This window comes from Protopterus annectens, chromosome 2.part1, assembly GCF_019279795.1.
Source record: "Protopterus annectens isolate FY-2018-M chromosome 2.part1, PAN1.0, whole genome shotgun sequence".
Lineage (NCBI taxonomy): Eukaryota > Metazoa > Chordata > Ceratodontiformes > Protopteridae > Protopterus > Protopterus annectens.
Window position 1 is genome coordinate 504,277,924 of NC_056729.1, and position 15,046 is coordinate 504,292,969.

Below are 15,046 nucleotides of genomic sequence, written 5' to 3' on the forward strand. Positions count from 1 at the left end.
TTTTACTAACTAATGACAAGGGCCAAAAGTTAAGGGTTCTTTAGAATGAGTTTCCTCTTGACTGAGTACACTGAAAAGCTTCAGATCACAGTTATCATATGAATCAACCATGGGACATACAAATATACAATTAACACAAAAGCATGCACTTATACAATGAACTGTTAAAAACAGTTGAAGTATAAACCATAATGTGACCTTACTTAAAGTAACTTATTTGTGTCTGCCAATCACTGCTCTCTGCTACACAAGATCCATTTTGTACAATTATAACTAAATGTACTCACATACATACAATCATACATACACATATACACAAACAGGAGTCATGCAACCTGTACAATCACCTTTTATCAAATTATTTCGTGGAGTATTTATTTTGTTACTTTATAAGTTTGTTTAGTGCTGCTATAAGCATGTTTCTTACCATCATTTATAGAATTGTTGTTGTCAGAGTTTTTCTTTGGTTGCTTTTTTGTGACAGAGTTAGTAAATTTAAGTTAGAGGGTTTGTGGGAGAAATCCCCCCACCTAAATGCCTACTTTGTTGTTTAGTTTTTAGGTTTCCTGTTTATACTTTACTTCACTGCTACACAGTTTTCTTTTAAGTGGAAGTGTGCTTTAAGATTTTTGTTTAGTTGGTCTGAGATTTAGTTTTGATTTTATTACAGTCTCTGGATGTATTTGCAGTTGGTAAGTATTTTTTTATAGAGTAGCTGTGTGACAGTACTGATGATACATTTTTAAGCTTGTATGTGACATTACTGAAAGAAGTTAGTGTTTTATTTTCATTTTATAGTTTTATTAACAACACAATCTGGCCCACTAATGGATGTAGAGCTGTGGAACATCCAGTCTAGTCTCCCCTTCACCACAATTACCATAACCAGAGCATGATCCACTGCTGCGTCACAGACACCAGTGGGCGCAAGTTGGAGCATTTCAGATCTACAACTAACTGGCAAAAACAATATTACATATATCAGTTAAGAGTTAATTTAAATTAAAAGAAATGGAAAAAATGCTAAATGCAATACAAAAGTACTATCTGCAGTATGTGAAGATGGGTGAGCTAAATGTAAATATCTTATTTTCAGTGCTTTTACTTAAGTTTTCAAATGTTGGAAAAGAAAGGAGTACCAGGAGCTGAATGGAGTTTCTATAGCTTCCACACAGTTGCTGTTGTATTCTCTCCTGTTACTAAAATCTAGATTGTAACCTTTACACCACTTGATCACAAAACGTTAAAATCAAACTGATGAGTTTGTGATCAAAGCATTCTGTAGGATGTGCAATATGCCATGACATTACCAGGCCTTGGATTACTATGGCTTAATCATGCTACACAGAGAAGTCATATGATATGAGGCCCAATTTAATGTTTTAAGTCTCTGTAGTCAGTTTCTCAAAGGAACATATATATTTTTTTTTTTTAGGAGGGGCTACAATATCACTATAAATACATGTTTGCTTGAGTTTTAACATGACAATGTAGACATTTAAAATTCTAGGTTTGCATATTGTACTACTTTTGAATGTAGTGGGTCATTATCAGAATGCTGGTTTATGCAGGATTTTTTCAGTAGTTCATTGCAACCTAAAAATATTTCATCTGTCAAACTTCGGTTTAGCCATATTATCACCTTTGGGTCCTTACATTCACACAAGACAACAGCATTGCATTGCCACATACTACAAAATACTAAAAAAGAAAACAAAGAAAGAAAAGGAAATGTGCTGAAAAAAATGAAAAGGTGTGCTGGCCCAGAGGAAGGGAGTGGAAATGAATCTGGAATTCCAAGTCAAGCACCAAAATCCAGAGCTATAGCCATCTGGGCCTAGCCAGCAACAGAGGGAATGTACACTTACCAGATTAATAAGGAAGGCATACTTCTGCAAATCCTGTGAGACACACACACACACACACACACACACACACACACACACACACACACACACACACACACACACAATCACACACATAGAAAGATATAAGAAAATACCTGGCAACACTGTCAACCATGCAGAATGATGTGAAATCCCAATAGAATTCCCAGCCAGGCAGGTATATTCCCCGGCATCCTCAAATGAAACATTCCGCAAATACAGTATTTCTAGCTCCTTATCCGTTGTATTAATACTTGGTGTCTAGAAAATAAAAAGTAAGAGAGAAGAAAAAGAACAGAAGAAAAAAATAAGCCAGATTCCCAGCAAAACCACCATCACCACAGAAATAAAGACAAAGTTTCAGGCTTGCAAAGGGCACATTTTCTAATGACAAGTCACCCACAGAGGAGCCGCAGACACACTTATAGTGGCCCTTTGTAACCTGTTGTAAAGCACAGTTTCCCTTCACCAGGCATCTACGCTTACTCTGTCCCATCAGTACAGCATGCAAGTGAAAGCTTTATGAAGAAAAATAGACCCACAATAGGCATGATTGTGCAAGAAGCTGGAGAAGGCAGCAACAGATACACTGTTCAGTACCGTGGTAAATGTCACAACAGAAAGAACAAGCAAACTCAATAAAGCTATGTAAAGAAACATTTTAATGTAAAAAAGGGGAGAAGGTGTGAACAAAAGCAACCATGTACACATTAGTCACTTGGTACTTGTGTACTATGCCACATCACTAGGATCTAATAGCAAAAATACAGACAGAATATATTTTATGTGTATTTCCTTGTCTTGGACAATTAATTTAACACAGTGTTTAAAGCAAGACTACTCACTATCAGTTTAGACAGCTGTGGTATTGTGGTATGTGCCAGATGGCATAGTAGTTTAGTATAGACAGATTTAGCAGTCAAGTTAACAGAGACCAAAGTTAATCCCTTCAGCCTTATAAAATGAAAGAAAAAAAAAAAGGTTCAGTGACTTTTCCAAAACTGGGGCTTCTGTTTTAAAGTTCTGCTTGCAGAACACTACCAATGCTTCAGAACCAGCAGTATATTTTTTACTGTAAAAATAAGGAAGCTGGTTGACGTTGGTGTTTTTGCTTACTTTATGCTTGCCAAATCTATTTCTACCAACAAATTAGTAAAAGCACTGGCCAGAAAGTTGCCATACATCCTGGTCTAACAACAGCACAGAACATTCCATAAAAGGACATGCACATGAACCAGGAAATCCTTCTGCAAAGTAGGATACCCTTTAAAAAATATGATGGGTAAAGAAAATATAAATGCAAAACAGAAGGAAAAGCAGACAGTGTGACAATCATATAATATTGTGGGTTTTTTCTACTGCAACAGATGTGCAATTCCCAAAGGAACAAGCAAGAGATTTAAGCAGAGAAGAGAAAAATCAGCCCGGAAGTGGTAACAAAATGCAAGTCTATTTGGAGTAATTTCCATTGAAGTCAGAGCTGAAGGGAGCCATACGGGAAAGTTGCTGAGGCCTGGGACAGAGTTCTGTGTTTACCTGGTTTCGATCTGAGAATGCCAAGCCAGAATGGTATTTCAGCTCTGCCTACGAAATTGATGCCTCTACACAGATATTCTCCTTCATCGTGTTCTGTCACATTGTACAGACTTAGCATGACATCAGCCTCAGTCTCTTTACTGACCCAGGACTGCAGGAACAGACAGAGACCCAAACTTCAGTAAAACACAAACATTGTTCTTAAATGCATATTCCCCTCCCTGTTACTCATAATGTCTCTGATCCCCCACCCCCACAGCCTCATATAAACAATGCTACATGAATGCCATATCATATTATAATAGTATTTCACTGTAACTTAAAACAATGATGTGGTAACAACTGCTCCTATGAAGTTCCCTGAAACAAACAAATAATGTGGTTTACAGCAATTACTGCAACAAGACATTTCAGTTTCTGGCAGGAAATATCAGCAATACAGGTTTTCAGCAAACTAGTGTCTGTGTTTTGTATTTTGTGGAACCATCAATGTTCATCAAAGCTATAAGCACTGCTCACATCCCATAGCTGGTAGAATTCTGCATATTTCCAATATCTCTCCCAGTTCTGTGGGGCTCTCTGAAAAGAACATTGAAACTGTAACTTTCTGAAACAAATGCAGCTTGGTGCTTCCACAGTAATACTTCTCAGTTTTCCTAACAATCTCCAATTGTAAATATGTCTGTGTCAACCAGGTACTTGTTTCTGTGGACATATATCTACTACTTTATTATACTGGGACTTGAACTTTAAGGAGACACATAACAGCAATAAACTTTGTCCAGGCGTAAAGAGGAAGGGGGCAGCTTCCATACAGTGACATAAATGCAAAGCAAGAAAAGACAATAGCAAGTGCAAAGTGATTCACAGGTCCTTTCAGATGAAACATTACCTCACTGCAGCAACTATGCTGAAGGTCAGCACAGATCAATTTGTAACATATGCAGCATTCTAAAACAACCCACTGCACAAATGAAAAATAATTAAAGTATGACACACGCCCATTATGGTGGGCTACTACACTTTCTTTAAATGTTATTTAACCAATGCAAGACCGACTGTTACACTATCAGGTTTTACCACGTCATGCCAAGTAACTTATTTATTAAAACGTGGAAAGAGAAATCAGATTGCCTGCAGCAGACAAGTCATGTGACTATATGTACGTTAATGTGTGTATCATTTCTCGTTTAATCAAAAAGGACCACTACAACTACTTAAGAGACATAGTGCACATCAAGTACTTTCTCCCTTCTCTGGACTTTTCAGTTATTGTGCATATCCTGGTCTCTTCTTGGCTCAATCACTGTACTGACCTGTACCTAAGGATAACTGTTTGATACAATGAAACATATAACTACGGGTCTTGGTGCAGTAAGACTGAATGAGTGAAAATGGGGACTTGTGTACACCAACTTTGAGATTGATTTTTTTTCTTGTGTATTATATTTTTTACAAGGTATGGAAACCTCAGAGTTGGTATATATAAGTTCAGGGGTGTGAGGGGCGTACATTCTGCATTGGAGGGATGTAGAGAAAGCTTGCCCCTTGCAAAAAGAGTTCAGCATTTGTTATTCTCCTATATTTGATACTTTTCCATAATTCAGGGATGCAGAGTTACAGGTCTCAGATTTACAATAGGGACCCATACCCAGCCAGTGGACTCAACTCACTGCACCTCATACAGAATTACACAGCACAGTTCTTACAGGTACTTCCAATTACCTTCACAACACTCCACTTCTGAGGAGCCTGTACTGGTTGCCAATTACACTGGTTACTGCTTTTAAAGTCTTAGTGCTGGAGTGCTTATCCCTACATGATATGGTACCCCATATCTGAAAAAGCTCTCAGGCACTTACATTCCTTGTAGGTCTTTGGCCTTCAGCTCTGTGTCTGAAGTCCTTTGGCCACTGTCTACTTTTTATTATCAAACACCTTATTTCTGAGACCTTCTACTCAGCTGATGAGCGACAAAGGGAGTCCTCTACTCTGGCCTGTTTTAAGAGGTCCATCCTTTTTCTTTGGCTTATAACCTTACATAATACATTTTCTGTTATTCGCCTATAATCTGTTTAGCGTTACTGTACATTTGTAGATGTGATATTATTGCTCTTGTTTCAGCACCATATAGGCTCAGTGCTGCAATAACCTAGAATGAGTCTGGATTAAGACAGCATGTGCAGAAGCCATGCTGCCCAGTCTTTAGCTGATCTAGCTTGGATGTCTGGGAAAGTACTTTACTAATTGCACATTCATAGTGCAGCAATGTGTTTCTGTTCAAGGTTATCATAAGTTTCTTGACCGGAGACAGCACTGTCTCTGAGAAATAGCAAGTAGGTGCTAATTTTAAATAAGTACTATTTTACCGATCTGTTGTAATTTCATACTGAGAATAATACAATAAAGGGGTGCTGGGGTGAAGCCTCTAACATGGGGTGCAGACAGGCTTGTTCCCCTGCAAAAGCATTTCCTTCAATGCAGCTTGTGTGCTATTGTGCAAAACTCTTTCTGCTTTGAGTACTGGTAGAATGTGCTGTTATGCACTCAAACAGTTTTGTGAATTTAGGTCTGTACTTAAGTAATGTTAATTTTAATATTAATGACCCATATGTTCCTTAATGGAGCATTGCTACTGTGAAATAGTGGTACATTATGGAGTATGACTGTGCTTCCTTAAGTATACGATTAAGCAGTAGTTCCGGTGGTACAGGGTTTGATGCCTCATCCCTCCCTTGCCTACTGTATAATCTTGGGTAAATCTAACCAGACTGTGTTTAGGGGCAACTGGAAATTTGAGCTGGTCTTCTCAATGGTCTTCTGGACTGCAGTCCCAGTAACTACCTATGAAGTTATGAATCCTCAATAACACATATCCTAATCATACTTTTGTAGATGTGGCTTCTCTCTGCTAGCTAATGGGTGGTTAATGCATACCTCACACTGTCATCTACTTCAGAGAGATAGTCAGCAAATAATACTAAACCAGTACAGTGTCCAGTTTATCACCCAGGCACGTCAAACTTAAATAACCATCTAGCATAAAAATGGCTACTACATCTACAAGGTAAACAAAACAGTCAGCTAAGCCCTCAACTCAATAAACAATACAAAGGAATTAAGTATTTTCTCTACATTTTATACAAATTAACATAATGGAAACATTCACTGATGCTGACATTTTTTTGCAGCATCTTTGTGGCTGGCAGTTGAAAATACTTATAGTTTCCTGCTTGTGGTCATCAGGTAATTATTTTGCCTGCTCAAGATATCAGAAAACTAAGCCACAGGATATAAGATAAATGTTGCCCAAAGTGTATTTTAATGCTAAACTCAACAGGACTTAAATCATGCATTTCATGGGGCCTGTTTTGTTCTTTTTGTCTAACATTACATGATTGACATTGAAAAATACCAGTGACAGGTAAATGGACATGTGAAACTGCACAAAGCAGGAAGGATTCAATAATCCATACTATGTCAGAATGAATAGCTGAGATATAGCTTTGTATACAAAGGTAACCCCAAAGTGTTCAAATCCTTTGTTAAAATGCACAGGATTGTGCAGAATTGAATGATGTATCAGCATTTTCAAGTAATATGCTTTGTAATACCAGCTATCATAACCTTCTGTAAACCTAGCTTCTACATGACAACCTCAGATTTGACATTTTTCTTGTACTGCCCATTTAATAAACAAATTAGTAAGTACTGGAAACAAAAAGGCCAGAGCCCCAAGAACTCTCCACACCTCTGAATGGCCCACTATGTTTCACAACAGGCCATTATATTAGACAGCCCCCTAACTTGCTTAAAAAAAAAAGGTGGGGGGAGGGATTAACATTCCTATGGAAGAAAAATGCCATACACCTAATTTATTATACTACTAATACAATATGCTTCTGTATTTGTGCTAGCAAAGCCTGTTTTTTAATGTTACTAATCAAGTTAATCAGTTAGAGTTTGATAGCTGCTGTACAGGCCCTAGAATAACATTAGAATAAAGAAGCTCCCACAGAGCTTTATTATCCCAACAAACACCGTTCTAATTCTCAAGATTTAAAACAAAAACTTGACAGACAAAATATAGGCACTGTGAAGTATAATGCTAGTGCTGACTGGGCCTTTCATAACCCAGCAGTCAATTTTTCCGAAGCTCGCTGGAGACTCGTCTTTTCTAAATGAAGCACAGCATATGAATCTAATGAAGTTCAGACAGCTAATGGTTTTCTCAAAGCCGCCATCTAGGCGTGTTGGGTATTTCCAACAGATGGTTTCTTGTAGGTTTAGATTAAAAAAATGTATGCAGTCCTCAGAGATGCTAGGGAAAATAAATAATGGGCAAGTAAAGTCATGGTACTTAACACTGTAAATTTTATTTTTAACTGTTGTTTGGTACTGCTCCTAAATTTCACAGCTAGCATTCTAAGAAAGCTGCTGAAAAAATAGACACTGGAGATGTTGATAACAACTTTACTGTGTCTTTCTGCCCCAGTTGGTTCACATACTGACTTATCTCATTTGCTTCCTGCAGGGGCTGTGGTTTAGCCATAGTTTTATTTCAAGGTAAACAGACCTGTCAGACCAAGAATGGAAAGAATATGTCTCACTTCCCAGTGAGTACTATTTTTGTTTCCAAGTACATACCACACAATTAGTACTAAGACAGTCATGAGGTTGGCAGGGAGCAATAATCAGTTTCATTTCACTTATCTGTTCCAAATGACCATCTGCACATGAAGTTTGTTTTCTTTTTAGTTTAAACACAAATGGCAAATGAGTATTCAATCTCAAAGTCAATGCCTGCACTTTAAAGTTCTATGCATTCTAAACTATCCTTGAAAGAGACTGTGTCCTTTCATTTACGCACCCTCCTCTTTACCAATCATTTTGATTCAGGGCTGATCCTGACTTTACCTTTTTGAGATCTGGGAGTAAATAATTAGTTTACTATTTTCTGGAAGTTGGATCCAATTACTATGGTTGCTTTTCCTCTCACCCATGGACCAAACATCAGAAGTACAATTTAAAGACAGGAAGATCCAGGCTGTGGGTGGATCAGACAAAGATCTTTTTGACTTCTCAAAAGGGTTTGGGGTAATCTGCCAGCTAACACATCTGAATACATTTTGACTTCTTGTGTAAGCAACGGAGACACTAGCCCAAAGACAGAATACTTTCAGGTACTCCAAACATCATGATTTTACACTACAACCTATCAATACAGCTCATATTAATTTATTTCTGGTGTACCGTGGTCAATACATTATTACTCTGTAACACAGCTTTTGTCTTCATACTATTGACAGCTACATTCATACTCAAATGAACATATGAGATACCTAGCAGAAAATAAATCTAGGGTACAGAAAATGTGGTACATTTTATAAAAAAAAAAAAAAAGTGTCCACATCCACTGTTCTGTCATTAATACTACTGCGCAATGAAACTGAAAGGTAAGTTTTGACTATAAAGGATCTGTGAGTTTAATACTTACTTTTAGTACTGTGACATACGGTGTCCCATCAGCTCCATATTTGCTGCCGTTCACCTCTTCATGCTTTAGCCACTGTATGTGAGGCTGTGCATCACTGTACACCTTGCAATGAAACTCCACATCACTGCCGAGTCTTACTGTCTGATTTGCAGGTAACCCAGCCTGTAAAATAGGCCGATGAGGTGATCGCTCTAAAAAATATAACAGAAATTATATTACTTCTGTTACTTGGACCTCTGTACAACTTCAGGTTAGCTTGCTTCCTCTTTTCACAAAAAGTCTTTGAAGCTCAGACACCAAGGTTCTGCAAGATGGCAGGTGAATCAGCCATGCTTCCCAAGTCCTCCTACTATTGTATTTGTTAGTTCAGACCATTATTTCAGTAGCTTGAGCTGATCTAATATGCCTATGCATACACACAGCCCATAAATCAACAATCTATTGCATTTTATTTCACATGGACCTCAAGATAAGAAACATTTGAGCCTCTCTCCAGCATAATTCTAACTTGTCTGCTTACATGTACTAACCTTCCCAAAGGTCACTCAGCTAGTTATTCTAGAGCAGATAGTGTCATTTAAGCTATCGCTGGAATGCTATTACTGTAGGTCTCAATTCTGTTCCAAAGGCACGAACTGCACTGTCTTTTAATAAGAAGGCTAGTGACTTATGAACAGTTTACCTGGCAAAGACTGTATGGGTTGAGGCCTGTATATTTTATTTACAGCAATGATAATTCCAAAAGTGGAAGTTCAAGGAAAGGAATTCTGGTCCTTAATGCCTGTTACATAATCCTGCTGTCATCTTTTTTCATCTCAGCCTACAAAAATGCATAGGCCTAGTACCAATACCAATATTTTGTTTATTTTTTTTATAAGTGAACTGATCCTTCTCAGATCCTCAGGCTGTAAGTGTAAGGGGGTAAATGCAGCACAAAACATAAATAAAGACAATTTAGCATAACCAAGATGTTTTTTAGGGATGTAGGAGGAAACGAGTACACGGAGAAAAACAAACACACACACACACACACACACACACACACACACACACACACACACACACACACACACACACACACACACACACACACACACACACAAACACACACACACACACACACTAAACACTCTGTCCTGTCACTGTTTAAGAATTACCTACAACACAAATGGTAAGATCTGACATCCTGTTTCATTCATTCTGAGTTACTCTCCAGTTTTACACAATATGCTTAATTTATCAAATTACACTTTACTAGCACATCTGGCTGTAGTAGAAATGGGTTCATTATACTATAACTGCACATGTAATTGTTCCTTTTCAACATTACTGAGTATGGCTTTCATAATTGCATATCTAATTGCTCCTTTACAACATTATTTTGTTTTTCATGTTTTTTTATCTCATTTTAAGGTGCCTGATTCCAGAAGAGTTGCTCTCAGTGTAAGTTACCACTTCCATTTTTTTTTTTTGCAATCTGGCCCCTGGTATAAGCCTTACACCAAAGTAAATCATTTGTGCTGAGAACAAATCTTTTGGAATCAGGGTAGACTTATGCTGACTGCAATTTTTTTTTAATCTGGATCTATATGTTTACTGTCAGACTTATTTTAAATCATTTAAACTGTAAAATGATTGCTCATTGTTAACACTTGATGAATAATACTTTTACCTGAAGCTTTTTTGTCAGGGCCTTCACAGTTCACTATATAAGGGCCTGGTACAATTAGACAACTGAATCACCAAACTTGTGTAAGTACACACATAAGTACATATGTACTGGAATGTTACGCTCAGATATCAGTAAGAATTCAGTATTCTGCTCTACTCACCCAGTACATCCAGCTGATAAGTATAGCTGATACTTCCATATTTATTTTCTACAACGCATGTATAGTTTCCACGGTCTGATGGGACAACACTTTCCATTACCAAACTCCACTGCTGGTGTCTGAGCTGCAAAGTTAAAACAAAAACAAAAGTCACTGCACACTGCTTACACATGGTTATTTCCTTTAATATCAAAACCTATAATACAGGGGATTCATTCTCCACTGGTTTTCAACTGTGCTTCATATCTGTCCCAAAATACACTAGAATTCAAAAATAACATGATAATTTTACTGGACCTATACATTTTAACATAAACATGAAGTTCATCTAACGTATATTCACAAAATAAAAATGTTATCCAAGTACCGTGAATATAAGGGCATCTTAAACTTAAGGAATGGTTAATTATGTGAAGGCTAAGGAGTGCCTTTCTTTGTTACAAACCATGGAATGAAGACTATTTCCACCTTAGTTAATTTTCCAGGATTGCCTCTTGCCATGAAAAGTCACACTTTTCTGGTTCGTTTAAAGCGTCAGACAGAAGGAAATCTGAAGGCAGTATGCCACAGACCTCCGGAGCTATACAGATGGTGACAGGCGGACCAGTATTAGAAACAGTAATTGTGGGACTACTGGATATTCATTATTTCTGCATCTCATAATGTTTTATAATCCTTTAAGTTAGCAAATGACAACAGCAATTTATAAAAGAAACTATGAAACTTTACAGCAGACCAGCAAAGAAAAGAAGTATACCTGGCATCCACATTGTTAGAGTAATTATTCCTCTATAAGCTAATTAATTCCAATGCTAAATAAGCAATTGCATCATTTTCTCAACATTCACCTCATTTCAGCTTAGGACCCTGCCCCATTCATTGAGTAAACTTACTACATCTTCCTTTCCTCCTTAACAAAACTGCTGTTTCCCACTACCTTTTTTTTACAGATCCATCCAAGCTCATGTTATCCACCAATACTCTTGTCCATGTAAACTGACCCACTGGGGTAGACAGACAAAGCCCTAACTACAGCCCAGATGGCACAAGTTTCAGCAGTGGCCCGGGTTCAGGAGGAGCCTACTGCGAGGGGAGAGGACTGAAGAGATGCTGAATTCTTGCATCTCTAAGAAGGACATTGAGCGACATGTCACAATGTACATGTCCCACTAATGAATCTTTGACAGAGACCAGGGACTTTGTGGGAGAGGGAGGCAGGGTTAACTGAGTGGCTATGTCACTCACAGAAGTGGGTAGTAGCCCATACTGCATTCATTGGATGCCCCTCCCCTGAGTATTTATTTGGCCTGTAGAGGGGATGTTAATACAAAAACAGGGTACTTAAACAAAATTTTTATAGATAAGAGTATATCCCCTAATAGCTGTCTGGACAATGGTTAGACCATGATCAGTTTTTGCATTGTAGGGAAAGAAGAGACAGATTCACAGTGGTTATCTAGATGGTCGGATTGCACAGAGGGCTCAAAACATTAGGAGAAAAATAACTTTGTCTGTTTTCTGGGTATCACCCTCAAAATTTTACCGGAAGAGAAGCTAGTAATACAGTCATTACAAACCAAAAAATGCTAAAACTGGTTAACCTCCTTCTAGTCTTAGTCCAATAGGTTGCACATATCAAAAGTTTATTACAGAGGTTCTACTACCATTCCTAAAACATAGCAATGTTCGGCCTCAAGTATACTTTCTGCTACTTTTCATTATACTTAGATCCAAATTCTCAAAGAAACAAACCAAACGTAGCACTGAGATCCAGATACTCAAAAGAATCAAAGAAAAAGTAGCACTGCACCTCAGACCTGCACGTTTCTCTGCACCCATTTGCATATTCTGTGGCAATATGTGCTGGCAAGAAAACATACTTAACTATATTCACATTTTATATTCACATATACCAATCAGAATGCATGGTTCTCTGTTCTGTGGTAATATGCACCAACAAGGGTGTGTGCTTTTCTACATCTGTAAATTCTGCAGTATTAGGTGCAAAACAGACTGCATGCTTTTCTGCATCCATTAATTTTATAGTAATAAACTGCGGTGGTGGTGCTGCGGTAGCATTGTCGCCTCACAGTAAGACGTCCTGTTCGATTCTCATCTAAAGCGTCTTCTGTGTGGAGACATGCGTGAATGGGCGTATCTTCATTGAAGGTTGTGCGTCAGAACTGGCATCTCGGCACGTAAAAATCTACTGCCAATCATTAGTGGACTGGAGTTCCGCTGTGGTGACCCCTAACCGGGAAAAGCCGAAAGACACAACAACAACAACATGTGTCAACAAGAGGGACATGCTTTTCTGCATTTAGAAGTAATATGTAACAGACTGCATGCTTCCCTGCATCTGTGCAGGATAGACTAATATCCTCGGAACAAACCAAATGCTTCTCTGAATCCATTAATTCTACAATTTTTGCAGATCAGACTGAATATGTCTCTGAATTTTACAAAAATATAACCTGATCTGAGTACATGCTTCACTGTATCTGTGCCATATGTGTCTATTTCTCTGCATCTGTACACTTTACCTTCATATCTACTAATGAGAATATGCAGTGGCAGTTATGATAGTGAGTTCAGTCACTGACACAGCTTTTGCTTGGGACCTTATGCTACTCTTACGCAAGCCGTATTCCAAAAAGGGGTTTACTATTGTTTATTCGAACGGAAAAAACATTTTCAGTTCAAATAAACGAATAGTAATACCGAAGGTAAAAACAACTAATGTTGACAATGTCGAACCAAATGCTCGATGCATCTGACTCGACACTGTTGTCGAAACCATCGCATGATAGCTGTATAGGAGCTGATGTAAATCAAACTCCTATACGACAAATCACGATTTGCAGGGGGGCAACCCCCCCTGCACCCCCCCTACTTATGCATTCTAACTCCGAGATCGCACTACAGTGGGGATGTGGATGAATTTCCACTCCCCACTGTACCACGATCTCTGTACAGATAGTCGACTTACACTTATGCGAATGCAGTAGTGCATTCGCATAAGTGGAGTCGACTATCTGGTGCACAAATGTTTGTGCGTTCGACATTCTGATTTTCGGCAAATTGCAGCCAACAGAATGTCGTTCGCACAAACAATAGTAAACCTCCGAAAAGGACATTTCCCAGTGACATTATTTTTTTTTTTCATGGATGCTAGAAGAAGCTCAAAAACATTATCAGTTGAAAATAAAAGGATTTTCAAAGTTTTTGAAAGCAGACTTTTTCCTAGAGGAAAGCCTCTTACACACTCACCATGCAGGGTGCTTCAACTCCATTTCCTGTACCCCCAAACTTAATATAATTAACTACAAGTTCAATGCATCTCAGGGCAAGGATAAATCCAACTACAAGTGACCTCAGTTCAGGGAGAATGCATTCTGATCATTTACAAATTTCTATACACTTGGTCATTACACTTCAGACCACATGCAGACTTTGCTGCATTTTTGCTGCAGTTCTAGTGTCCCTCTACCTGGATACCAGTTCTACTAACATTATCTACTGCTGCTTTTTTTTCTTTTTCGATAAGCCAATCACAGAGAGTGCAGAAATACAAAAGACTTGTGCAGGATAACATAGCAAGCACACAAAAGTTGGATTTAAACCGCAATCTCCATGAATAGAACTTGGTGCTATAACTATTCAGCAAAATGACTGGCGGTGTAAATGACACGTTAGTGTAACATATTCTGAGTGAGCTTGATAAATCTCAGACTAGGTTTGAGACCCTCAGTACTGACTTGTATATTCTGCAACTCTAAGCAACAGACAAAAGAAAGTATATCTCCAGCTTAATCCTTTCAAGTGCACACTATATGCCATAAGGACTATTTTTTACTTAAAAAAATCAAACAATAACACAAGAGTTAATAAAGTAATGTCACATTTTCCACGAACGTAGCAATATTTGCCTTTAAATGAACCGCTGTGGCCACCTCTGAGAACCTTACTCCGGAAAACTTGAGCAATCTACTTGCCAAATCCTTTGGTTGTGAACCTGTTACTACAGACAAGAATACCATTCACTGTGGGGCAGGACAAGATCATGATTGTAACAGCCAACTCAGAGACAGAGTTTACTGGAAAGTACATCAGTGAAGATGGGTTTCATGCCAGGCTGAAGGCCACTGCTTTCTGCTACAGCTGTGAATTCTGCTTGTGCTCTGTTACCCCTGTAAATGACACATGCAGTCTGTTCCCATGAGCTGTGCACCATGTATCACCTTCCAAAACCTGCTGGTTTGCCAGCACTGAGCATTAAACAGCCAACTAAGAAG

At 38.2% G+C, this 15,046-nt stretch overlaps 1 protein-coding gene across 7 annotated transcripts in view; it reads right to left on the reverse strand.

Annotated features, from left to right (window-relative positions):
- Nucleotides 1–15,046, reverse strand: part of FGFR3 (fibroblast growth factor receptor 3) — a 295,198-nt gene that overhangs the window by 71,910 nt on the left and 208,242 nt on the right. For 4 of the 7 annotated variants that reach the window (XM_044062303.1, XM_044062298.1, XM_044062297.1 and 1 more), the window contains 3 exons: nucleotides 10,752–10,875; nucleotides 8,920–9,110; nucleotides 3,423–3,573 (listed from right to left, as the gene is read on the reverse strand). In XM_044062303.1, coding sequence (XP_043918238.1) covers nucleotides 3,423–3,573; nucleotides 8,920–9,110; nucleotides 10,752–10,875 — 466 coding nt within the window. Of the gene's footprint in view, nucleotides 1–2,002; nucleotides 2,148–3,422; nucleotides 3,574–8,919; nucleotides 9,111–10,751; nucleotides 10,876–15,046 lie in introns of all 7 variants that reach the window. The other 3 variants (XM_044062301.1, XM_044062299.1, XM_044062302.1) reach the window with 1 other exon arrangement.